General features: G+C 42.5%; 1 protein-coding gene across 1 annotated transcript in view; it reads right to left on the reverse strand.

Moving 5' to 3' along the window:
- Window positions 1-25,879, reverse strand: part of dapk1 (death-associated protein kinase 1) — a 191,159-nt gene that overhangs the window by 55,396 nt on the left and 109,884 nt on the right. Inside the window, exons 12-15 of the mRNA XM_063017857.1 lie at window positions 16,329-16,448; window positions 9,619-9,717; window positions 6,805-6,903; window positions 3,068-3,166 (exon numbers count right to left, since the gene is read on the reverse strand). Of these exons, the coding sequence (XP_062873927.1) occupies window positions 3,068-3,166; window positions 6,805-6,903; window positions 9,619-9,717; window positions 16,329-16,448 (417 nt within the window). The remainder of the gene's footprint in view (window positions 1-3,067; window positions 3,167-6,804; window positions 6,904-9,618; window positions 9,718-16,328; window positions 16,449-25,879) is intronic.

A 25,879-nucleotide genomic window follows, 5' to 3' on the forward strand; every position in this document is an offset into this window, starting at 1 on the left:
CAGCGCTGCTGGAGTTTTTAAATACCGTGTCCACTCACTGTCCACTCTATTAGACACTCCTACCTAGTTGGTCCATCTTGTAGATGTAAAGTCGGAGACGATCGCTCATCTATTGCTGCTGTTTGAGTTGGTCATCTTCTAGACCTTCATCAGTGGTCACAGGACGCTGCCCAGCAGGGACAGTGAGGTGTTTAAAAACTCCAGCAGCGCTGCTGTGTCTTATCCACTCATACCAGCACCAAGTCAGTGTCACTGCAGTGCTGAGAAAGTGGAGCTGATAAGATGGACAGTGAGTGCAGAAACAAGGAGGTGGTCATAATGTTATGCTTTATCGGTGTACAGTTAGCAGCATAGGGTTTTATAGCAGCAGAGATTTAAAAACAGTAAGGTGCAAAAATGCAATATTGTGCTAATTGCAATATTGGGCAAAGATGCAAGTAATACAGTCCAGGGAATAAGACCGTAACTGGTTGTGTGTATGTGTGGGCATGTGCAAGTGCGTGTGGGAGTGTGTTTTTTGTGTGTGTTGGTGTGTGTATGTGCAATGTATGTGCAAGTGTGTGTGAGTTTATGCATGTAAGTGTAATTGTGTGTGTGTGTGTGTGTGTGTGTGTGTGTGTGTGTGTGTGTGTGTTTGTGTGAGTGTGTATATACTGTATATGTGAGTAATTATGTGTCACAGTGTAAGTGTGTGTATGTATGTATGTATGTATGTGGGCATTCGAGTATGTGAGTGTATGTGTGTGTAAGTTTGAGTGTTAGTTCATGTGTGTGCATGTGTATACAGTGGGGTCAAAAAGTATTTAGTCAGCCACTGATTGTGCAGGTTCTCCTACTTAGAAAGATGAGAGAGGTCTGTAATTTTCATCATAGGTACACTTCAACTATGAGAGACAAAATTAAAAAAAAAAATCCAGGAAATCACATTGTAGGCTTTTTAAAGAATTTATTTGTAAATTATGGTGGAAAATAAGTATTTGGTCACCCACAAACAAGCAAGATTTCTGGCTCTCACAGACCTGTAACTTCTTCTTTAAGAAGCTCTTCTGTCCTCCACTCGTTACCTGTATTAATGGCACCTGTTTGACATCGTTATCTGTATAAAAGACACCTGTCCACAGCCTCAAACAGTCAGACTCCAAACTCAACCATGGCCAAGACCAAAGAGCTGTCGAAGGACACCAGGAAGAAAACTGTAGAAAACTGTAGCACCAGGCTGGGAAGAGTGAATCTACAATAGGCAAGCAGGTTGGTGTGAATAAATCAACTGTGGGAGCAATTGTAAGAAAATGGAAGACATACAAGACCATTGATAATTTCCCTTGGGGTCAAGATCTCATCCCGTGGGGTCAAAATGATCATGAGAACCGTGAGCAAAAATCCCAGAACTACACGGAGGGACCTGATGAATGACCTGCAGAGAGCTGGGACCAAAGTAACAAAGGCTACCATCAGTAACACACTACGCCGAGAGGGACTCAAATCCTGCAGTGCCAGGCGTGTCCCCCTGCTTAAGCCAGTACATGTCCAGGCCCGTCTGAAGTTTGCCAGAGAGCATATGGATGATCCAGAAGAGGATTGGGAGAATATCATGTGGTCAGATGAAACCAAAATGGAACTCGTCGTGTTTGGAGGAAGAAGAAGAACCCAAGAACACCATACCTACTGTGAAGCATGGGGGTGGAAACATCATGCTTTGGTGAAGACTTACAGGAAACGTTTGACCTCTGTCATTGCCAACAAAGGTTATGTTACAAAGTATTGAGTTGAACTTTTGTTGTTGACCAAATACTTATTTTCCACCATAATTTACAAATAAATTCTTTAAAAATCCTACAATGTGATTTCCTGGATTTTTTTTTCTCATTTTGTCTCTCATAGTTGAAGTGTACCTATGATGAAAATTACAGACCTCTCTCATCTTTCTAAGTAGGAGAACCTGCACAATCAGTGGCTGACTAAATACTTTTTGACCCCACTGTATATGCATGTGTGTGTGTGTGTGTGTATGAGTAAGCATAACCGTGTGTCAGAATCTAAGTGTGTCGGTGTATGTTGTGTGTTAGAGTATGTGCATGTGAGTTTGTGTATGAATGTGTGTGTGGGTGTGTTTGTGTGAGTAGTGTGTCACTGCAGGTTTCCAATTGGTACTAGTTGCAGTAGATGAACTGGCTGCTCTAGTAAGTATGCTGCAATAGATCGACAGTCTGTCCAGGCTCTATATCTGGGTTGCACTGGACACTCTGTATCCTTGACTGGCAAAAAATGGTTAATGGCAAATGACAGATAAAAAAAAAAGTTGAAAAAAATGACTCTTATATATTTAACTTGTGTGTTTAATGGCTATAGACACCAGTAGTATCAACACCAGCTATCATAAACCAACCTGGTATTATTTAATCCAATCCGGCTTCTAACACAGAACTATTCTCCCTGATGATTTACCTAATACAATCCCTCATCACCTGCACCACTGGCCTAGGAGAACTGCAAACTAGCACTATCACAGTCTCTTCTTTACACCAGCCAGCAAAGGATTCTTACAGACAGCTGTACTACACATGCTCTAGGTCAGGGTTTTTCAAATGACCCACATTTTGTCCATGATTTTTTACGCAACCCAGGCGTACGCTCTCTGTGGTTTACAAGATGTAACATAAGACCTCCACAAGGGGTCTTTTTCCTTGACCCTGATCTAGGTAGTCCTACACTACTCGTGCAGGTGCCTTGACCAAACAGCAGGTGTCGCTGTTGCAGAGACAATCTGACATTCTTCGCAACGTGCAGTAGTGTGTATAATGTCAGATTCTATATTTGTCGTATCTATAATGATCACTAATGATTGCTGAGCTGAAATACTTGCAACGTGTTATTCTGAGTTTATTTGCAATGACGCTTTCCAAAAAGAGCAGTGTCTTAATGAGCCTTCAGGAATATGAAATATTAGCCAAGACTGCACATATACTAGACCCAATAAATGTTTTGTTGTAAAACGTCCATTTGTACTACAGTAATATTGTACTATCCTGTTATAGTTTTTGGAATGTTCTTTTGCAGAACCACTTACCCGGTCAGTCAGGTCAGGGTTGGCGTGAATACTGCAGAGGTACTGAACCACGTCCACGTTGCCATAGCGAGCAGCTACATGCAGAGCCGTCTCACCTGACTGTAAAAAAAAAGAAACGTGATTGTTACCGTGATTACCAGAATCCTAATATTATGACTGTGTACGCACAGGCTAGATATGAGCAGCAGGAGAACCAGGTGAATGAGATGACATGACGTTTGACATCAATCAAAGGTGTACAGATATCTGTACAAAATACTAAAATAAAAATCATGTTGCTCAGAAAGATGCAAATTCTTTTATTTATTTATTTATAAAATTTTTTTATGCATTTTCTTCCTTTTTAGCGCGTCCAATTTTTACCCAATTGCGTTATGCTTCCTCTGTACTGGTGCTGACCCCCGTCCCTGATTGAGGAGAGCGCGAACTGATACGTCTGATACGATACGTGAGCGGTAGCCGACCGCATTTTTTCATCTGCACCAGCCAAGATCATATGCAAATCAGCCCTGTGCACGTTGAGCCACACTCTGATCAGCAATATCCCTTGACTCTGTGCAGACGGCATCAAGCAGCCAGCAGAGGTCATAGAGGTCGTAATTGCATCAGTTATGAGGTCCCTATCCGGCTCCCTAACCCTGTATGAACAACAGCCAAACGTTGTTCATATAGCCGCCCAGCCCAGCCGGATGGCACAGCTGAGCAAATTCTATTACACCCTAAACGGACAAGCCTAGATCATTCCATTAATTGACTTTATTTAATGAAAAAAAGAAAACATGCTAAATTGTTGTAATGTACAGTAGAACATAAATTTAACATCATGTTTTCCGCTTTGGTTACAATCATGACTGGACAGGTAGTTACTGGTTACACAAGATTCATCAGTTCAAGGGTTTTTTTTTATGTCAAACACAGTCATGGACAATTTAGTATCTCCAATTAACATCACTTGCATGTCTTTGGACTGTGGGAGGAAACCGGAGCACCCCTACATACACAGGGAGAACATACAAACTCCACACAGAAAGGACCCATACCGCTCCACCTGGAAATCGAACCCAGGACCTTTTTGCTGTGAGGTGACCATGCTAACCAGCACTTACCAAACAAAGACTTCTTTGTTGGTTATCAGTTAAACGGTGAATCATTAACATCCCTAGATGCTAACGCTACTGCATAGACGTTACTTGAAGTGTTAACGATGACTGCACTGTTATAGCAAGCGTTATATACTGTATTGTAGGCGAATTCTCTGCAATGTCAAGACGACTGCAAATGACTTCTTTTCGGCACTTTTATTAAGGCGAGTAGTAACACTAGCCCAGCAAGCCACAATACAAGTGCTCAAAAACAGGCACACGTACACAAATTGAGTCAAGCCCATCAATTCCACTAGACTTACCCACAATCCCTTAAGTGTCTGCCTATTTACATACCAGAAGGCAGCTGTTTAAAGTCAGATGGATTTGGCCCAATACCCACTAACGTATCTGTTCAGTATTCATTATTTATGAGCTGCCTGCGAAAATGCATAATCTGTAATTCCCCATTAGGCTTTTTATACATGCAGTAGGGTTTTAAATCTGAGTGCATTATTAATGAGACATCATAGTTCATAGATACAGAACCTACTTATTAGTTTGTTGCTGAACTGACTGTTTGGAGTTCAAGTTAACATTATAGATTGGATTAAAATAATGTTTAGCTTATGGCATTACAGTAACTGTGGAATCGCTAAGTAGCGCGTTCGAATAACCTGCCTCATAAGTCAATGACTTATTAGAATCCTCTCTACTTAGGCAGCTGCCTATGTAGGCAGTAAGACAGCAAGGCAGCTCACTAGGTTTTCGAACACACCCATTGAATCATTTTACGTACGTTCTGTGGAGTGCGGCTTTGCATGGTGCTAAAGAAACGTATAATATTTGTGCGTCATTTGTAGGGATGTCCCGATCCGATCTCAAAGATCGGAATCGGGCCCGATCAAGGCATTTTTTAACCGATCGGGATCGGCTTTACTAAGGCCGATCCTAAGCCGATCCTTTGTTTTACGTCAGCATGTCCGCTGTGTGGAAATACTTTACATTGGAAAGTGGAACAAGTCCAACAGTGAAGAGTAACGTCTGCAATGCGAGCGTTTCACGAGGCGGTAGGAGCAGAGCTGCGTTCATTACTGTCGAATTTTACTATTTATGTGGTGTGTGATTAAAGGATCACGCCGGGTTACAAAACAATAACTTTTAATCAGAGTATGAAAACTTCAGGACCGTAACATACAGCTTTTACGAGTTTACGTGTTACAAGACCGAACGACATCTCAGTATCAAGCGCTCTGATTGGCTTAGTTATGTAACCGTGCGTCGTAGTCATGCACTCGCTTAATAAAGAAATAAACACACGGTATATTCACAGATTGTCGGGAGCGTTTAACACTTTATTAACTTCTTCTGTTACGGTACAGAATAGCGGACAGCTAGAGTCATCGCGTTAGCCAAGCACGCTATTCCAAGCACTATGGAAGCCCCAAAGGGTCAAAACACACTCACTTCGCGTAGAAACGTCCATCAAACCATCGTCACAATACAACCACAGAAAAGTTTTTACAGTTACAACACGCATACAAGTACGGTGGCTCATAAGAAACAAACCAGCTATCATTTAACCAAACGATCTACAATTACTACCAATCTGATACGGCACCTAAAAAATAAACACTCAGTCGAATACAGCGAGTTTATTATTATATGATGAGAAGAGGAACCGGCTGTCCGCTGACACGGCAGAGATGCTGATTTTCCTCAAAAAGAATCTTCACTTCATTTTGAGTGTTCTAGTGTTACTACTACAATGCTGCACTAAGTTTGTTTACTTTTGTTTTGTGAAAATAAAAGACCATTAAGCAATAGCTTGGATGCAGGCAATTTTTTTCCTACAGCACTGCAGAGCTATTCAGTTGTTAAACATATACATTGGATTCATTTGAATAACTGTAATGTACTTGAAGTGTGCACTGTGTGAACAGTATTATCTAGTACAAGTATCGGTTTGAGACTCGGTATCAGATCGGGATCAAAATTAAAGATCGGGATCGGGAATAAAAAACGTGATCGGGACATCCCTAATCATTTGATCAGCTAAATTCTCTTTCTCTACGTTTAGGAGCTGTGTGAAACCTGATGAGTCATTTTTATACAGAAACTGAGAGAATTCTAAAGGATTTTGAGCATGAGTGGACAAAATCTAGTGCACACGCCTGAAATGGTGATGCCATTTATCGAGAGCACTTCTGCAACGTTCGTCTAACTAAAAAGAACTAGCCGTTCTTCGAATCGTTCACACCTTCAATCTTCATCTATGATAAAGTAACGCGTTCTGTCGAGCGCGGCTTTGCATGGTGCTATAGAAACGTCTCGCTCAACGACTCTCCATGCCGTCGTTTAGCCGTTCTGAGTGCACTTTCCTGTGTAGAGAGGTGCTTCTGCAAACACTGCGCCATTATTTCATAAAAGAGTGGATCCCAAACTGGCTAGTGACCATGGAAACTGTGAAATGGTGAAGAGGAAATGATGTTCAGGTAAAAAATGATAAGATCACAGATAAAAAAAAAAAATGCTATAAATGTAACCTCAGCCAGAAATCTGTTTTTGTGATTACACAGTGTGTGTGTGTGTGTGTGTGTGTGTGTGTGTGTGTGTGTGTGTGTGTGTGTGTCAGACAGAAACAGAATGAGGTACCTTATCTTGGACGTCCAGAGGGCAATTCTTTTCATGGAGGAATTTCAAGGTCTCCAGATGACCGTGTCGGGCTGAGTAGTAGATAGCGTTGGCTCCAGACTGTAAGCCAGACAACAAAACCGTGTTATTTTGGCTGCATCACAAAAGACCGTCACTACTGCACCACTACTGATTTGCTCTTGCTTTTCCTTATTTAAATATGAATTGATCAATATACACCGATCGGGCATAACATTATGACCACCTTCCTAATATTGTGTTGGTCCCCCTTTCGCTGCCAAAACAGCCCTGACCCGTCGAGACATGGAGCCTGACACCTTTCGATCAGAACCAGCATTCTTCAACTTCTTCAGCATTTTGAGCTACAGCAGCTCGTCTTTGCTCCCCACGTGCATCAATGATCCTGTCGCCGGTTTACTATTCTTTCTTCCTTGGACCACTTTTGATACATGCTGACCATTGCAGACCGGGAACACCCCACAAGAGCTGCAGTTTTGGAGATGATCTGCCCCGGTCGTCTAGCCATCACAATTTGGCCCTTGTCACATTTGCTTAAATCCTGACGCTCGCCCATTTTTCCTGCTTCTAACCAGTGATGGCATAGTTACCTTGAAAAAGTAATCTGATTACTCCTTTAAAAAGTAACTTAGTTACTTTATTGATTTCTTGATTTTAAAAGTAACTAAGTTAGATTACAAGTTACTTTATTAGTTACATAATGCGGTCCGCTAAAGTATCCCATAATGCAACTGGAGCTGCGTAGGCGATTGAAGCGAAATAAGAAACAAGAAAGATGGCGGAGTCCTCTGTTCACAAGTGTAAGTAAGATAAATAAAATAATGTTTTTTAAAGACAAATAAATAACAAAAAGACGATAAATATCCAAAATTTTGGCGAGTGGGGTTTGTAATGAGTCTGTAACCATGGTGATATTACGTCATCACGTCCCCACGTCATCACTTGACGTTGTTAGGAAGGCGGATGTAGTACTTTTTTATCGGGCCGAGTAGTGCATACGTATTTCCTCCAATCTAGTTTGTACTCTGTAAGTATGCGATTCCGGACACAGCTCGTGACTTAATTGTCGCATAGGACAGACGTCACTCCCCGAGACGCGAAAAGAAAGCAAAAATTTATCTTTTTACTAAGGAAAATGACAAAAATAGTAACGCACAGTAACTTGGATAAATAACTTTAATCTGATTACTGGATTGGAAATAGTAACGCGTTAGATTACTTGTTACTGAAAAATGTGGTCAAATTAGAATAACGCGTTACTTAGTAACGCGTTACTGACATCAGTGCTTCTAACACATCAGCTTTGAGGATAAAATGTTCACTTGCGTCCTAATACTGTATATCCCACCCACTAACAGGTGCCGTGATCTGTCAATATGGAATCCGATCAAAAAATCTGACACTAAGGACACAATATCGCATAGATTGGCATAACACTGGCAATGGTTATGTCTAAATACAAGACCAGGAATCCCCTTCGGCATCACACCCAACAGATGAGCCAATCACCGTCTGTATAGGTGCCCAGCCTTCCGGTAACAGAGCTGAGATACAAACTTACAAATTCCAGATGTCAGCTCTGATGTGCTAGTGTGGGGTGGGTTTATAAAATCGATTTTTTGATCCGAATCGATATTTATTTGAATGATCCGATATCGATTCATATAAACGCGAGATCGATCTCGAAAATGAACCCCTTTTCACGGTGTACACGGAAATCCGTTATCCCTTTTAATCTCGCGTGACCAGCCACTGTTCTTTCGCGCAACGAGATCTGACCTGCACATCGGTTCAGCATGGCAGAAGCTGAAGTAATGCCCAGTTCACACTACACGATCTTTGCACTGATTTTCGCTCGGCGACGGGTCGGCGCTAGATTTACCGGTTCGGGAGGAACTCGGTGTTCGCTCGGCGATCAAAACTCTGCTCTCAATCAGTGTGTGAAACAGCGAGGGGAAACACAGGGGAGAGGTTGTAAACAGGCGGGGCAGGGGCGTAGTATAGTTTCTATCAGAATACATCAGCACACACACAAGTTTTACAGTATTTCTGACCTGATCGTTCTCTACAAAACTAAAATATTTATTAACCTCCAACTTACTACAGAACAATCCCTGCTGCTCATGTTGCCAAATCCACCCAGATTCATTTAATTTTTCTCCTTGCTCCACATCAGCGCACAAATGTTGATCTCTCGCTACTTGTCGATGTGTATTTTGGACGTGGTATCATTAAACTCCTCGTCACTTCTCACGTTTGTTTTCGTGACAAAACGTAGTTCGGGAGACCAGAGAAGCTCGCCTGTGATTCCAGTTGGTGATAGATGGTGTAGTGTAAAACCCATCGCCTATGAGTCGTGTAGTGTGAACTGTACAGCGACCCGGCAAATCAGAAAGTCGTGTAGTGTGGCATAATTAATAAAAATTAATGTTACTGTTTTCTGTTTTGGATTAATTATTTATGTAAACACAAATATATTTCATAATGAGTGTTCTTTGTACAATTATCACATTCGTTCTCTGAACATCTTTACATATTTAAACGAAACCTGTTCATGTAACTCAAATATGCCTAATTGTGTTGAATCGGAAATCGAATCGGGACCTTGTGAATCGGAATCGAATCGATCCAGGAAATTAGTGGCGATACCCAGCCCTAGCAACAATGCTTAACATTTTGGTCTTTAACCTCCTATTTCCAACCTGAAAGCCAATAACAAAATTAATTTCTCGTTTGACGACAGCAGGCGCTAATTTCAGTACAACGTGTGTGTGTAGGGGGTCGTAGGATATGCACCTTGTCAAGAGCTTGGATCTCGGCTCCTTTTCGGATCAAAACATCGATAATCTGGATGTTTCCACAGCCGGCTGCGATGAGGAGTGGAGGTGTTCCATGCTGAGAAATAAAAAGAGAGAGAGAGAGAGAGAGAGAGAGAGAGAGAGAAAATTAGAACACAGGCTTTCTCATAGCAGGACAGCAGGTATGGCAAAGTGTCTAATTAATTGAGCAATTTTAATGAGCCCTAATTCATTCAGCTGTGTTTGCATAATGCTTTGAATTATGGATGGCAAGCTGAACCTTAGCAGCGGAAGCTTAGCTGCTCGAGTCGACGATTACAGCTGTGTCTACATAACTCGGGCTTACTCGTTGGTATGCGGAGATGTTTGTGATGTGAGAATGCGCCTTATGTAGCAGATTTCGACCAAAAGAACTCTGGTTCTTTTATATTTTTAATTATCTATTTTTTCCCACTTTTTTCCCCCCAACTTTTATCCCCATTCTAATCGTGTCCAATTACCCTGATCGTGTCCTCTATACTGATTCGACCCTTTTTGCCGCTGACTGAGGACGCCACTCGACTGACTTGCGCCCCCCTCCGGCACGCAGTCAGTACAGCCTGCATTTTTCACCTGCACGAGCCGAGTTCATACACCGAGAGACACTGCGCACGGAGGGTCACACCCCCCTCGATGTCATTCCTCAGCCCCGTTCGGGCGGCGTCAGTCAACCAGCAGGGGCCGCAGTCGCACCAGTCATGAGGACCTATGCTCCGACTCTACCCCTAAGCCCCTGAACAACAGGCAAACTTTGTTCATACTGCCGCCCAACCCAGTCGGAAAGGTAGAGCTGAGTTTCGATACGATGCATCTAGAAACCCAACTCTGGTGAGCTAGCGTACTTTACCGCTGCGCCACCTGAGCGGCCAAGAACTCTGGTTCTTGAACCGGTTAAAACCTTGAGACTTTTTAGAGAAGTAGCATTAGCTTCCATCAGTTTTTGGGAAACCAAGGATGTGTCATCAATGGTGGCGCTGCGCAACATAAGTAAAAAGTATTAACGAGGTAACGGAGTGAGTAGATTACCTGTGATTATGTGCGCTGTTTAAGATTTAAGGTTAAAGATTAACTTAGGTTAAGGTGCATAGAAAAGCAAAACTACATGCATTGGGTTGATCCTAAAAACAGCACAGATTTAAAACAGAGAGCAAATATAAAATAGTAATAAAAATATAGGTGTGCTGTGGTATCTGGCACCAAGATGTTAGCAGCAGATCCTTTAACTCCCGTAAGTTGTGACGTGGGGCCTCCATGGATCGGACTTGTTTGTCCAGCACATCCCACAGATGCTCGATTAGATTGAGATCTGGGGAATTTGACGGCCAAGTCAACACCTCAAACTCGTTCTTGTGCTCCTCAAACCGTTCCAGAAGCATTTTTGCTTTGTAGCAGGGCGCATCATCCTGCTAAAAGAGGCCACAGCCATCAGGGAGTATTGCTTCCATGAAAGGGTGTACATGGTCTGCAACATTGCTTAGGTAGGTTGTACGTGTCAGAGTAACACCCACATGGATGGCAGGACCCAAGGTTTCCCAGCAGGACGTTGCCCAGAGCATCACACTGCCTCCGCCGGCTTGCCTTCTTCCCATAGTGCATCCTGGTGCCACGTGTTCCCCTGGTAAGAAAACGTAATTCATCAGACCAGGCCACCTTCTTCCATTGCTCCGTGGTCCAGTTCCGATGCTCACGTGCCCATTGTTGGCGCTTTCGGCGGTGGACAGGGGTCAGCAAGGGCACCCTGATTGGTCAGCGGCTGTGCAGCCCCATACACGACAAACTGCGATGCACCGTGTGTTCTGACACCTTTCTATCAGAACCAGCATTAACCCCTTCAGCAATTTGAGCTACAGTAGCTCGTCTGTTGGATCGGACCACACGGGCCAACCTTCGCTCCCCATGACCCTGTCCCCGGTTTATTACTGTTCCTTCTTTGGACCACTTTTGATAGATACTGACCACTGCAGACCGGGAACACCCCACAAGAGCCGCAGTTTTGGAGATGCTCTGACCCACTCGTCTAGCCATCACAATGTCATCCAGGACCAGCAGACCAAAACCCCTGTTGAGCAAGCCAAGGGAAAAAGTGGCAAGGAAGAACTCCTTGAGAGAAACCTTGAGAGGAACCAGACTTATCTTATTTATTACTGGTTAAAAGTTCTCTGTACTGCTGAAATTCCTTACTCGTTGTTTTAGTACAACAGCCAACGTGGATTAATTTTTACTAGGGCTGTCAAACGATAAAAAATTTTAATCGCGATTAATCTCAGAATTTCATATAGTTAATCGCGATCAATCGCATTTAAAAAAATCTGTGCAAATGTTATAGAAAACAAGGATTTTTAAGTGAAATGTTACAATTAAAATGGTGAACACATTTTATGCTAAATGTACTTATGTTCAAAACTGCTGGGACAAGAGAAAACTGTAAGGGAGTTTTATTCACTCACATACTAGGCAGTAATACTATCCAGCAGAGACCCTTGACTTCATATATACAGGGGTTGGACAATGAAACTGAAACACCTGGTTTTAGACCACAATAATTTATTAGTATGGTGTAGGGCCTCCTTTTGCGGCCAATACAGCGTCAATTCGTCTTGGAAATGACATATACAAGTCCTGCACAGTGGTCAGAGGGATTTGAAGCCATTCTTCTTGCAGGATAGTGGCCAGGTCACTACGTGATGCTGGTGGAGGAAAACGTTTCCTGACTCGCTTCTCCAAAACACCCCAAAGTGGCTCAATAATATTTAGATCTGGTGACTGTGCAGGCCATGGGAGATGTTCAACTTCACTTTCATGTTCATCAAACCAATCTTTCACCAGTCTTGCTGTGTGTATTGGTGCATTGTCATCCTGATACACGGCACCGCCATTGGATGCACATGGTCCTCCAGAATGGTTCGGTAGTCCTTGGCAGTGACGCGCCCATCTAGCACGAGTATTGGGCCAAGGGAATGCCATGATATGGCAGCCCAAACCATCACTGATCCACCCCCATGCTTCACTCTGGGCATGCAACAGTCTGGGTGGTATGCTTCTTTGGGGCTTCTCCACACCGTAACTCTCCCGGATGTGGGGAAAACAGTAAAGGTGGACTCATCAGAGAACAATACATGTTTCACATTGTCCACAGCCCAAGATTTGCGCTCCTTGCACCATTGAAACCGACGTTTGGCATTGGCACGAGTGACCAAAGGTTTGGCTATAGCAGCCCGGCCGTGTATATTGACCCTGTGGAGCTCCCGACGGACAGTTCTGGTGGAAACAGGAGAGTTGAGGTGCACATTTAATTCTGCCGTGATTTGGGCAGCCGTGGTCTCTACTAACGACCCTAGCTGTCCGCTATTCGGTACCGTAACAGAAAAAGTAATAAAGTGTTAAATGCTCCCGACAACTTGTGAATATAGCGTGTATTTATTTATTTATTAAGACAGTGCATCACTACCACGCTCGGTTACATTTGAGAAACGCTGTCTTAATGAGAGATGCCGTGCACGGTCAAGTCTCAACATAAACTACGGATGACTCGCAGGGCCAAATAGAATTTGCGTTAACGGCACTATTTTTTTTTTATCGCGTTAAATTGATATTGCGTTAATGCGTTATTATCGCGTTAACTTCGACAGCCCTAATTTTTACCTTAAGTGTTGTTCATACTGCCTGGGTTACATTTATTGCATACAGTTTGTTCCACTAGAGGCGCTTTGAAAATGTCATCGGAGCCCACTCCACGTCGGCCGAAAAGAGCTAATAAGAGTGCACACACACACACACACACACACACACACACACACACACACACAAACTGGACAGCTCCAGGCAAAGCAATCAACATCACGCCTCGCTTCTCAGTCCGGTGAACACGTCAAGTGTTTCCTCGCCCCCTTCGCTTTTTCTTCCCAAGGCAAACCTAATCACCCATGCACTGCCTCAACCGGCCATTCCTCTCGCGCGCTCGTACACCCACACGTCCGCAGGCGCAGTGGCATCTCCAGCATTACGTTAAGTGTGAGGAGTGAAAACCAATGGTCATACGGGCTGATGCTCGACCATGCACAATTCCACTAGCCACTGCAGGCGTGTATTCACATGCATAACCAATTGTTTATTAATGTCAATATTTATTCAGTGTTTTTGTATTAGGTTTTATTGGTAGTTACAAAAACTCCTATTAGATGCAGCTGGAAATGGGGACACTGTACACAGTCAAGCAAGCTTTATATAGTCATGAGCTCTCTTTAAAAGAAAGACGCCCATACTCAAAATTTAACTGAAGTTTGTTGCTGGTCACTACGTTGAATAAAGTAAGGGCAAACGTTCCCAGGTCACATGGATCACCACTGCAGCCTTATGCTCTGCCTACACCTTCTCTCATACACCAAGAGGATCTGGCAAGGGTGTCGGTACAGATTTGCTCTTGACCAAGAGAGTAATGGTTATAAAAGAGCTGCAGAATGTGTTAACAGATTTTAAATTATAACACATTTTTTTTTTGCATTTTCCTATAATTTTCCTCCCGAATTAGTCGTATCCAATCACCTGATTGCATTACGCTTCCTCTCTACTGATGTCGACGTCTCGTCTGACTGAGGACAGCCGAGACTTACACACGCCCCCTCCGACACATATATGAATCAGCTTTGTGTACAGAGAGACACACCCTGATTAACGCGTTATCCCTCGACTCTGTGCAGGCACCATTGATAAGCCAGCAAAGGTCGTAAATATATCAGTTATGAGGAATCCCCTGCCGGCAGCCTCCCTATGAACAAGCCAATCGGTGTTCGTGTAGGCGCCCAGCCTGCCGTAAGCAGAGCAGAGTTTCGAAACGACAAGTTCGAGGTGCCAGCTCTGGTGTGCTAGTGTGTTTTACCGCTGCGCCACCTGAGCGCCTATATTTGATTTTTTAAAATAGTTATTAAAAATGATTGCATTATCATTAATGCAAAACATCCTCACTTAAATGGCCTTTTTGAACACCTTAAATAGGCAAGATCCTACTGAAAAGGTCCTACTGCTGTTCAGATTTTCAATGTTATAAGACAATACAAGACATTTCACATTTAATAAGTTGGTGAGTCATTTTTACAGAAAGGTATCAATGCTTTACCTCAAGTATGAGTACTAAATACTTAATGCAACACTTCACTAGAGTAAGATTAACTCCAAGCAGCATTTTATTCCATTCAAAACATCTCGAGCATTGCAACCCTGATGAGAATACATTACAAAAATAAATCTGACAAAACATCTGCGTTCCTGCTGAAGGACACAATGATATACAGTACAATTGTGGTGACATCATGGTCAGAAGATACAAACAAGCCACTTACAGACATCCCAAGTTGCAAAAACTCATTTCAGGGAGGTACCCCCAGAGCAGGACCCCGATCCCCCAAGCCCAAAAAAAAAAAAAAAGCTAAAAAACCTCTCACACACACCAAAAAATTATGGGTGATAACAGAACTTTTAGGAGCTGCTAACTGAGCTACTAAGCTAACTGTTAATGTGTACTACATAGTGCACTAGATAGTGTGAAAGATAATAGATTTATGTTCCCTACATAGTGCACTAGATTCTATATTAAAAAAGAATTTATGTTCCTTACTTAGTGCACTAGATAGTGTACTAGATAATAGACTTATGTTTCTTACATAATGCTTTAGGTACCGTATTAGTTAACGAATTTAAGTTCCCTACATAGTGCACTAAATTGTATATCAGATAACAAATTTATGTTCCCTACATAGTGCACTAGATAGTATTTTAGATATGAATTTATGTTCCCTACGTAGTGCACTAGATAGTGAATTAGACAATTGGTTTATGTTCCCTACACAGTGCACTAGATTGTATATCAGATCATGGATCTATGTTCCCTACATAGTGCACTAAATTGTATATCAGATAACGCATTCATGTTCCCTACATAGTGCACTAGATAGCGTATCAGATAACGCATTCATGTTCCCTACATAGTGCACTAGATAGTGTATCAGATAACGCATTCATGTTCACTACATAGTGCACTAGAAAGTGAATTACGTAATTAATTATGTTCCCTACATTGTGCACTAAATTGTATATCAGATAACGGACTTATGTTCCCTACATAGTGCACTAGATAGTATATTAGACAATTGATTTATGTTCCCTACATAGTGCACTAAATTGTATATCAGATAATGGATTTATGTTCCCTACATAGTGCACTAGACAGTATATTAGACGATTTATGTTCCCTACATAGTGCACTAAATTGTATATCAGACAATGGATTTATGTTCCCTACATAGTGCACTAGACAGTATATTAGACAATTGATTTATGTTCCCTACACAGTGCGCTAGATTGTATATCAGATAACGGATTTAATACGCGATCGGGGGGAATAAAGTCTGTGTCGCCTGCGTGCACGTTTGTGTGTGTGTGCACGCGTTTGTGTCGCTCTTGGCCGCTCGTTCTAGATTCCGGGAGATTTTATCTGACTTGCGAGCATCAGGGAGCAGCTGTGTATATGCGGGAAATTCCCGGAACTTCCGGGAGACTTGGGATGTCTGCACTTATCAGCAGATCAAGCCTGCTCAAGCCACTGTTCCATTTGGAATAAAGATCAGCAGCTCCTCTCTTTAACAGGATCCTGCTAGCCGTGTTTAGTTCTCTTACCTTATTGGGCTGGTTAATGTCGTAGCTGGTCAAAGATCCGAGGAGATGCTGCAGGCCTGGCACGTTGTCGTCGTTGATAGCATGAATGATAGCCTTCATTACAAACGAGTCTTCTTCATCCTGTGTGACATAAATAATGAGCGGGAATGTAAATATCATTTAACTGAAGCACAACAACGGTCTCATGATGAAGCTCTTGTGAGTGGTAATTGGTTATGCAATTAAAATAATTACTCTAACTGCAGCGTCTAGTTCTAATTCTGTTCAGAAGGTGCTGAATCACTTTAGCTGCAATTTTTTTTTAGCTCATTATGCCGTGTTAAAATCCTTACCCGGTGTTGATGAAAAATCAGACCTTTAGAGTAACCATTATGAACTTAGGTACACCAACTCAACTATCACAAACCAGGCTAACTGGCACCCACCTGACAACAACTTGCAGATTTGATAGATTTAGTATAAAACCAGCTGTTTCTTGAGCACCGTAGCTGAAAAGGTGTTTTCAAAAGGGCTTCAAAATAACTTGTGAAAAGGCTTAAGTTGGAAGATGGATACAAACCAATTTCAGAGCATTTAACCACACCTCTGAGTTCCATTTGGAGCATTATCAAGTGACAACTCAGACATTTCTGTACAAAAGCTTGGGCAATTTTTCAAGTCATCTTCAAATCAACTGATGGCTGTAATTAAAGGGGACTGACCACATTTTCCACCATTATTCTGTTTTTTTTTACACCCCCCCATCTAGGCTACCTACCTACCTACCTACCTACCTACCTACCTACCTACCTACCTACCTACTCTTTTATATTTTGGTTGGAAACAGTGGGGGCGGGAGGAGTAGTAATTGGTCGAGAGAGAGCTTATAGTCTGGATTTAGCGCCATCTGATTTCCACCTTTTTGGACGCTCAAAGAAGCAAAGGGGAAGAAGATTTTCATGTGGTGATGATGTGAAAGCAGTGGTGGTGACTAGAAAAGTGATGTCATTTGTTTTTGAAATTCTTAATAAATAGAAATTAAAAAAGTACGGAAACTTTTTAAAGAATCTATCTATCTATCTATCTATCTATCTATCTATCTATCTATCTATCTATCTATCTATCTATCTATCTATCTATCTATCTATCTATCTATCTATCTATCTATCTATCCATCCATCCTATCTATCTATCTATCTATCTATCTATCTATCTATCTATCTATCTATCTATCTATCTATCTATCTATCTATCTATCTATCTATCCTATCTATCTATCTATCCTATCTATCTATCTATCTATCTATCTATCTATCTATCTATCTATCTATCCTATCTATCTATCTATCTATCCTATCTATCTATCTATCTATCTATCTATCTATCTATCTATCTATCTATCTATCTATCTATCTATCTATCTATCTATCTATCTATCTATCTATCTATCTATCTATCTATCTATCTATCTATCCATCCATCCTATCTATCTATCTATCTATCTATCTATCTATCTATCTATCTATCTATCTATCTATCTATCTATCTATCTATCTATCTATCTATCTATCCTATCTATCTATCTATCTATCTATCCTATCTATCTATCTATCTATCTATCTATCTATCTATCTATCTATCTATCTATCTATCTATCTATCTATCTATCTGTGTATGTATATGTACATATATATACACTGATAAGCCATAACATTAAAACCACCTCCATGTTTCTACACTCACTGTCTATTTTATAGGCTCCACTTACCATATAAAAGCACTTTAAAGTCTACAGTTACTGACTGTAGTCCATCTATTTCTCTACATACTTTTTTTTAGCCTGCTTTCACCCTGTTCTTCAATGGTCAGGACCCCCACAGGACCACCACAGAGCAGGTATTATTTAGGTGGCGGACCATTCTCAGCACTGCAGTGACACTGACATGGTGGGGGTGTGTTAGTGTGTGTTGTGCTGGTACGAGTGGATCAAACACAGCAGTGCTGCTAAAGTTTTTAAATACCGTGTCCACTCACTGTCCACTCTATTAGACACTCCTACCTAGTTGGTCCACCTTGTAGATGTAAAGTCAGAGACGATCGCTCATCTATTGCTGCTGTTTGAGTCGGTCATCTTCTAGATTTTTATCAGTGGTTACAGGACGCTGCCTATGGGGTGCTGTTGGCTGGATATATTTTTAGTTGGTGGACTATTTTCAGTCCAGCAGTGAAAGTGAGTTATTTAAAAACTCCAGCAGCACTGCTGTGTCTGATCCACTCATACCAGCACAACACACACTAACACACCACCACCATGTCAGTGTCACTGCAGTGCTGAGAATGATCCACTATCCAAATAATACCTGCTCTGTGTTGGTCCTGTTTGGGGGTCCTGACCATTGAAGAACAGAGTGAGAGGGGGCTAACAAAGCATGCAGAGAAATGATTTATATATAATAAATGGTGTAAAAAAAAATCAACCGACACCCCTCTAACAGCAATACGATGTCTGTGAAAAATGTTTGCTGGTGTAAATGCCACCAAGAAGTTTGTTGCTTTGTATTTTTAGGAAAGTTTTTCTATCTTTCATTTAAAAAGCTTAACACTAGTAGTTTGTAGACGAAACATCAACCAACAGCTAAGTGCAACAGCAACATACAAGAGAATTTCACAGAAATGACACGTGTCATATTTTTATGAGTTATGGATTGGAAAACAATGGCAAATTTACATCAGTTAAAGTTTGCAAAATTTATGTGCAACAAAGCATGGTGTCCTAATCCTTCTGAATAATGCAATAGGGTGTGTGTGTTTGTCCTCTGCTGTGGATGGTCACACATCTTTATAGACCAGAACCTTTAAACAGGCTGACAGGCCAGGACAAATACAAGGGGGTAGAGAAGAAGGGTAAGTGTGTAAGAGTAAGAAAAAGTGTGTAAGAGTGAAAAAATTTAAGTGTGTGTGTGAAGCCAATCAAACACTGCTGCATTCCATGGTTAAAAATGTAAACTCAACCACACAGGGCTAAATTTACAACAATGATTAGGTGAAGTGCAAATCCGGATAACCTGCCAATGCTACATCATATGTCCAAACATACAGGACGCTCGACTATTGGCATTAACCAATTATCATGATTGGGTATAAAAGGAGGATCCACCAAAGGCAAGCAAAGAGGGGTCAAGGCTTACCATAAGGGAACTGTCAATCATATCCAAAAGAACACTTCTCAACCCAGATTGCAAATAACTTTCACCATCTACTGTACAAAATATTGTAAAAACATGTAAGAAATCCAAAAAAACAATCTTAGGCTGCGTCTGAAATCGAATACGTCCATACTGAACAGTACGCGAGAGTGGGTAGTGTGTCCAAATATGTAGTATTCATTAAACAGTACGCGAAAAGTACCCGGATGACCTGGTTCATGGGTGGCCTTATTATTTTTTTTCGTGTCCAGTTACCCTGAATGCGTCCTCTATACTGATTCAACCCTTCACCGCTGACCGAGGACGCCTCTCAACTGACATGCGCCCCCTCCGGCACGTACAGTCAGTACAGACTGCGTTTTTCACCCGCACGAGTCGAGTTAATACACCGACGGGCACTGTGTACGGAGGGCCACACCCCCGTCAGCGTTATCCCTCAGCCCTGTGCAGGCGCCATCAGTCAGCCAGAAGGGGCCGCAGTCGCACCGGTTATGAGGACCTACGATCCGACTTTTTTACCCCTATGAACAACAGCCGATCGTCGTTCGTGCAGCCGCCCAGCCCGGTCGGAAAGGCAGAGCTGAGATTCGATACGATGTATTCGGAACCCCGACTCTGGTGCGCTTGCGTACCTTTTTACCGCTGCGCCACCTGAGCGGCTATGGGTGACAAAAATTTTTAATATAATACATTTTGGCGAGTGGGGCTTTTAATGAATAGTGGGGCTTTAACTGTGACGTCATGCATCACATGATGTTGGTCAGATGGCAGACGTAGTATGTCCGGGGTTGCGTACTGAAAGAGCTCACTGCTTTACCAGCCGTGCAATGCGCACTGCCTCCAATTAAGTACGTACTGTTTACAATAGAGATGCATGAGTACCGATACTGGTATCGGGTATTTGCCCGATACCGCGCTCATTAACTTGTACTCGTACTTGCATCCGATATCGTGTGCCTAGTGCACGTTGCTGCGTTATGCCTGGTTCACACTACACGATTTCTGCCCTGATTTTCGCTCTGCGGCTGGTCGGCGCTAGATTTGCCGGCTCGGCGATCAAAACTCGGCTCTCGATCGCTAAGTGTGAACTATCCAACAGCTCGATCCGACCGGCTCACCGAGCGCTCGAGTTTTCTAGCATGTCAGATATCTGATCTCAGATGTGCGACTGGGAATGAGTGACATGTCGAACAGCCAATGAGAACGCAGGATACGGTGTGAGGGGAAACGCAGGAGAGGAGTGTAAACAGGTGGGACAGGGGGATAATATATGTAGTTTATATCAGAATACACCAGCACACACACACACACACACGTTTTACAGTATTTCTGACCTGATCGTTCTCTACAAAACATAACAACAAAACACCAACATTGCAAAAATATTTATTAACCTCCAACTCACTACAGAACAATCCATGCTACTCGTGTTGCCAAATCCACTCAGATTCATTTATTTTTCCTCCTTGATTTCATCACGTCAGCGCACAAACACTTTGATCACTCGCTACTTGTTGACGTGCATTTTTGGACGTGGTATCATTAAACTTCTCGTCACTTCTCACGTGTGTTTTTGTTTAAAAAAAAAAAAACGGTATTCTAAATAGGTATTGGTATCGGTATCGGTATCGGCGAGTACAAAAATACATGTACTTGTACTCGGTTGGGGAAAAAATGGTATCGATGCATCCCTAGTTTATAAGTATGCGATTTCGGACGCAACCCGTAGTCTGATGTCTGATGTTTAATGTGCTTGACCTTGGAACCATCAGATTGCTTTGCATGAAAAGCAGAAGTCATGCAACTGTGATAAGCATACCATTGTTGAAGAATTGATTTTCAGCAATGTATTATTGACAGTTCTGACTCACACAACCTCTAATGGAGCAAACAGCCGATAGGCCGGATTATAAAAGCACCCAAATGCTCTAACCAGGTCATGCAAAAATGCCAAGCGCAGCGCGACTTCCGAGACAAAGATGAGTTAAGTCACCTCGAGCATTACATAACCACCACAGCAAGATCTGGCAACCCAAAGAGACAGCTTTATTATTCTGTACTAGTATTCCACAATCTTCTGCAGCTTAAATGCACAGCCAGATGCACAGTTACAAGTGAAGGTCATTAACCAATTATCAGCTCACTGTCCATTTTATCAGCTCCACTTACCATATACCAGCAATTTGTAGTTCTGCAATTACTGACTGTAGTCCATTTGTTTCTCTACATGCCTTATTAGCCTGCTTTCACCCTGTTCTTTAATGGTCAGGACCGCCACAGGACCACTACAGAGCAGGTATTATTTAGGTGGTGGATCATTCTCAGCACTGCAGTGACAATGACACGGTGGTGGTGTGTTAGTGTGTGTTGTGCTGGTATGAGTGGATCAGACACAGCAGAATAGTCCACCAACCAAATATATCAAGCCAACAGCGCCCCGTGAGCAGCGTCCTGTGACCACTGAAGAAGGTGGTCTCTGGTAGGAGTGTCTTATAGAGTGGACAGTGAGTGGACACTGTATTTAAAAACTCCAGCAGCGCTGCTGTGTCTGATCCACTCATACCAGCACGACACACACTAACACACCACCACCATGTCAGTGTCACTGCAGTGCTGAGAATGATCCACCACCTACTAAATAATACCTGCTCTGTAGTGGTCCTGTGGGGGTCCTGACCATTGAAGAACAGGGTGAAAGCAGGCTAAAAAGGTATGTAGAGAAATAGATGGACTACAGTCAGTAATTGTAGAACTACAAAGTGTTTCTATATGGTAAGTGGAGCTGATAAAATGAACAGTGAGTGTAGAAACAAGGAGGTGGTTTTAATGTTATGGCTGATCGGTGTATATCAATAACAACCATACAATGATGATGATGACATACGTCAGGTTTAATTTAACTGACGTGCCACCTTGGCAGAGACGCACAGACAACAGAAACTTTCACAACAAACACTACCAACTACACTACTACGTTTTTACATGACACACAGACAACACTGCCCTGTTCCTACAGCACTGACGCAAACGTGGAAACAAACCAGTTAGTCTGTTTAATCTTTAAATAACATGACAATACAATGACGGTTAACGTATTAGCTTGTTACTAATTATTAACCAGTGCCACGGGTGGAGTGAGTGTGTTTGTGTGTTACAGGAAGGAAAAAATAAGGTGCAGCATACTGATAAGACTATAAGAGTAACCTATTTACCGCAAAATATAACTAATAAAGGACCTAATAAAGAAGTTGGCATGTTTACACGCAGGTAAAACAGTGTAAAAATGTGACCGTCTTCCTCTTTCTGACACCGACCAGGCATAACATTATGAGCACTGACAGGTGAAGTGAATAACACTGATTACCTCTTCATCACGGCACCTGTTAGTAGGTGGGACATATTAGGCAGCAAGTGAACATTTTATCCTCAAAGTTGATGTTAGAAGCAGGAAAAATGGCGAGCGTGAGGATTTGAGCGAGTTTAACGAGGGCCAAATCGTGATGGCTAGACGAGTGGGTCAGAGCATGTCCAAAACTGCAGCTCTTGTGTGGCGTTCCCGGTCTGCATTGGTCAGTACCTATAAAAAGTGGTCCAAGGAAGGAACAGTGGTAAACCAGCGACAGGGTCATGGGCGGCCAAGACTCATTGATGCACGTGTGGAGCGAAGGCTGGCCCGCGTGGTCCGATCCAACAGACGAGCTACTGTAGTTCAAATCGCTGAAGACGTTAATGCTGGTTCTGATAGAAAGGTGTCAGAATACACAGTGCAGCACAGTTTGTTGCGTATGGGGCTGCATAGCCACAGACCAGTCAGGGTGCCCATGCTGACCCCTGTCCACCATAGAGAGCGTCAACAATGGGCACGTGAGCATCGGAACTGGACCACCATGCAATGTAAGAAGGCGGCCTGGTTTGATGAATGACGTTTTCTTTTACATCACGTGGATGCCCGGCTGCGTGTGCGTCGCTTACCTGGGGAACACATGGCACCAGGATGCATCTATGGGAAGAATGTTCTGCTGGGAAACCTTGGGTCCTGCCATCCATGTGGACGTTACTTTGACACGTACCACCTACCTAAGCATTGTTGCAGACCACGTACATCCTTTCATGGAAACGTATTCCCTGATATCTGTGGCCTCTTTCAGCAGGATGATGTTTGAGGAGCACAAGAACGAGTTTGAGGTGTTGACTTGGCCTCCAAATTCCCCAGATCTCAATCCAATCGATCATCTGTGGGACGTGCTGGACAAACAAGTCCGACAACTTACGGGAGTTAAAGGATCTGCTGCTGACATCTTGGTGCCAGATGCCTCGACGGGTCAGGGCTGTTTTGGCAGCAAAAGGGGGACCAACACAATATTAGGAAGGTGGTCATAATGTTATGCCTGATCGGTGTATTTAACAACTGGACTAGCCATTGAAAACCTAAGGGATGAAGATATTTTCTGACTAAATAGACACATATTTTCAAGCAGACTCCAAATTCTTGTGAAAAACCTTTCTAGCAATGGGAAGTAGGGCTGCACGATATTGGAAAAAACTGACATTGCGATTTTTTTTTTATATTAAAAAATGCAGGAATTTTCACCACATTATTAATAATATTAATAATGTATGTATCTTACTCTAAATAAGGGGCTCATCTGTGAAAAAGGGTGGTGCCTACAAGAGATACAAAAGATTATGACAAGCTACATCTTTGTACTCGGTTGAAACTGAGCATTAAACTAAGAAAGCTTCAATATCACATGAGGGAATTAACAGGATTGACAAAATGGGTCATTTAATATTTTATTTCACAATCAAAACCTCTTCAAGTAGTAAACATTATTAAAAAAAACTATACAAACAAAAGAGCAGCTATACACCTGTTCCAAATCCGAGATGCCTTATGCCAAGTTCACACTACACGACTTTCCAAGTCGTCAGGTCGCTGTACAGTTCACACTATACGACTGAATCTCCTGCACTCGGGAGTCTTTCAGTCGGTGTATATTTCACACTACACGACTGATCGGCGATAGGGGGTTTCACACTACACGATCCATCACCAACTGGAATCGCAGACGAGCTTCTCTGGTCTCCCTTTTTTTTTTTTTTACAAAAACACATGTGAGAAGTGACGAGAAGTTTAATGATACCACGTCCAAAAAAATGAACGTCAACAAGTAGCGAGAGATCAAAGGGTTTGTGCGCTGATGTGCAGCGTAATATCAAGGAGGAAAAATAAATGAATCTGAGTGGATTTGGCAACACGAACAGTATATGGCTTGTTCTGTAGTAAGTTTTGCAATGCAGCGTGGGTATTATGTTTTGTAGAGGACGATCAAATCAGAAATACTGTGTGTGTGTCGGTGTATCCTGATATAAACTATATTAATTAAGCCCCTGTCCTCACGCTGTAGCCTGTGTTCTCATTGGCTGTTCGACATGTCACTCATTCCCAGTTGCCCGTCTGAGATCAGATATCTGGCGTGCTAGAAAACTCAATCCAGTCGCCGAGCGCTCGGCGAGCCGGTCGGGTCGAGTTGTTGGATAGTTCACACTTAGCGACTGAGAGCCGAGCAAACGCTGAGTTGCTCCCGACCCGGAAAATCAATCGCCGACCAGTCGCCGAGCGAAAATCAGGGCAAAAATCGTGTATTGTGAACTAGGCATTAGTTACTAAGCTCACTACTGAGGCATCTTAATATTTCGACGTTATTTTGACTCAAGAACGAGTGAGAATCGGAAGCGTCCTTAGTGACGAAGGCAATACCAGAATTCATTGCGGCATCTCTTCTCTCACCGAAAAGTAAACATGGCTGACGGTGCGGACAAAGTTATTTTCAAACGTAAATAAATAATTATCGATTTTTAACGAGTGTTTTTATTTGCAAGTTTGGGCTTGTCAGCAAATGTAACCGTTTTCTGTACACGAATCGAGATGTTATATTGACATGTTAGCGCCGTCCCACCTCATTCTATTGGTTTTAATGGCAAGATGCTGAATGCTAAACGCTGAAACCCGATGGAATCGCTGTCTAAGTAGCGTGTTCGAATAACCTGCCTTATAAAAGTCAATGACTTATTAGAATCCTCTCTACTGAGGCAGCTGCATATGTAGGTAGTAAGACAGCGAGGCGGCTCACTAGGTTTTCGAACACACTGGTAGATACGTCATGGAAAATGAGAACGGTGTGAATTTTCGTTTTGTGTCATGCAGCAAAAAAGTTGTAGCATGACGTATTTGATTTCATTTGCATTAAGTGACATCGCACGTCCCGCGATGTGACTATTGCGCATGCACACACCGCGATGACGGTGCTGAACCGATATATCGTGCAGCCCTAATGGGAAGCCAACACCAAATTAACCCCTATG

The sequence above is a fragment of the Trichomycterus rosablanca genome, chromosome 21 (genome assembly GCF_030014385.1).
Source record: "Trichomycterus rosablanca isolate fTriRos1 chromosome 21, fTriRos1.hap1, whole genome shotgun sequence".
Classification (NCBI taxonomy): domain Eukaryota; kingdom Metazoa; phylum Chordata; class Actinopteri; order Siluriformes; family Trichomycteridae; genus Trichomycterus; species Trichomycterus rosablanca.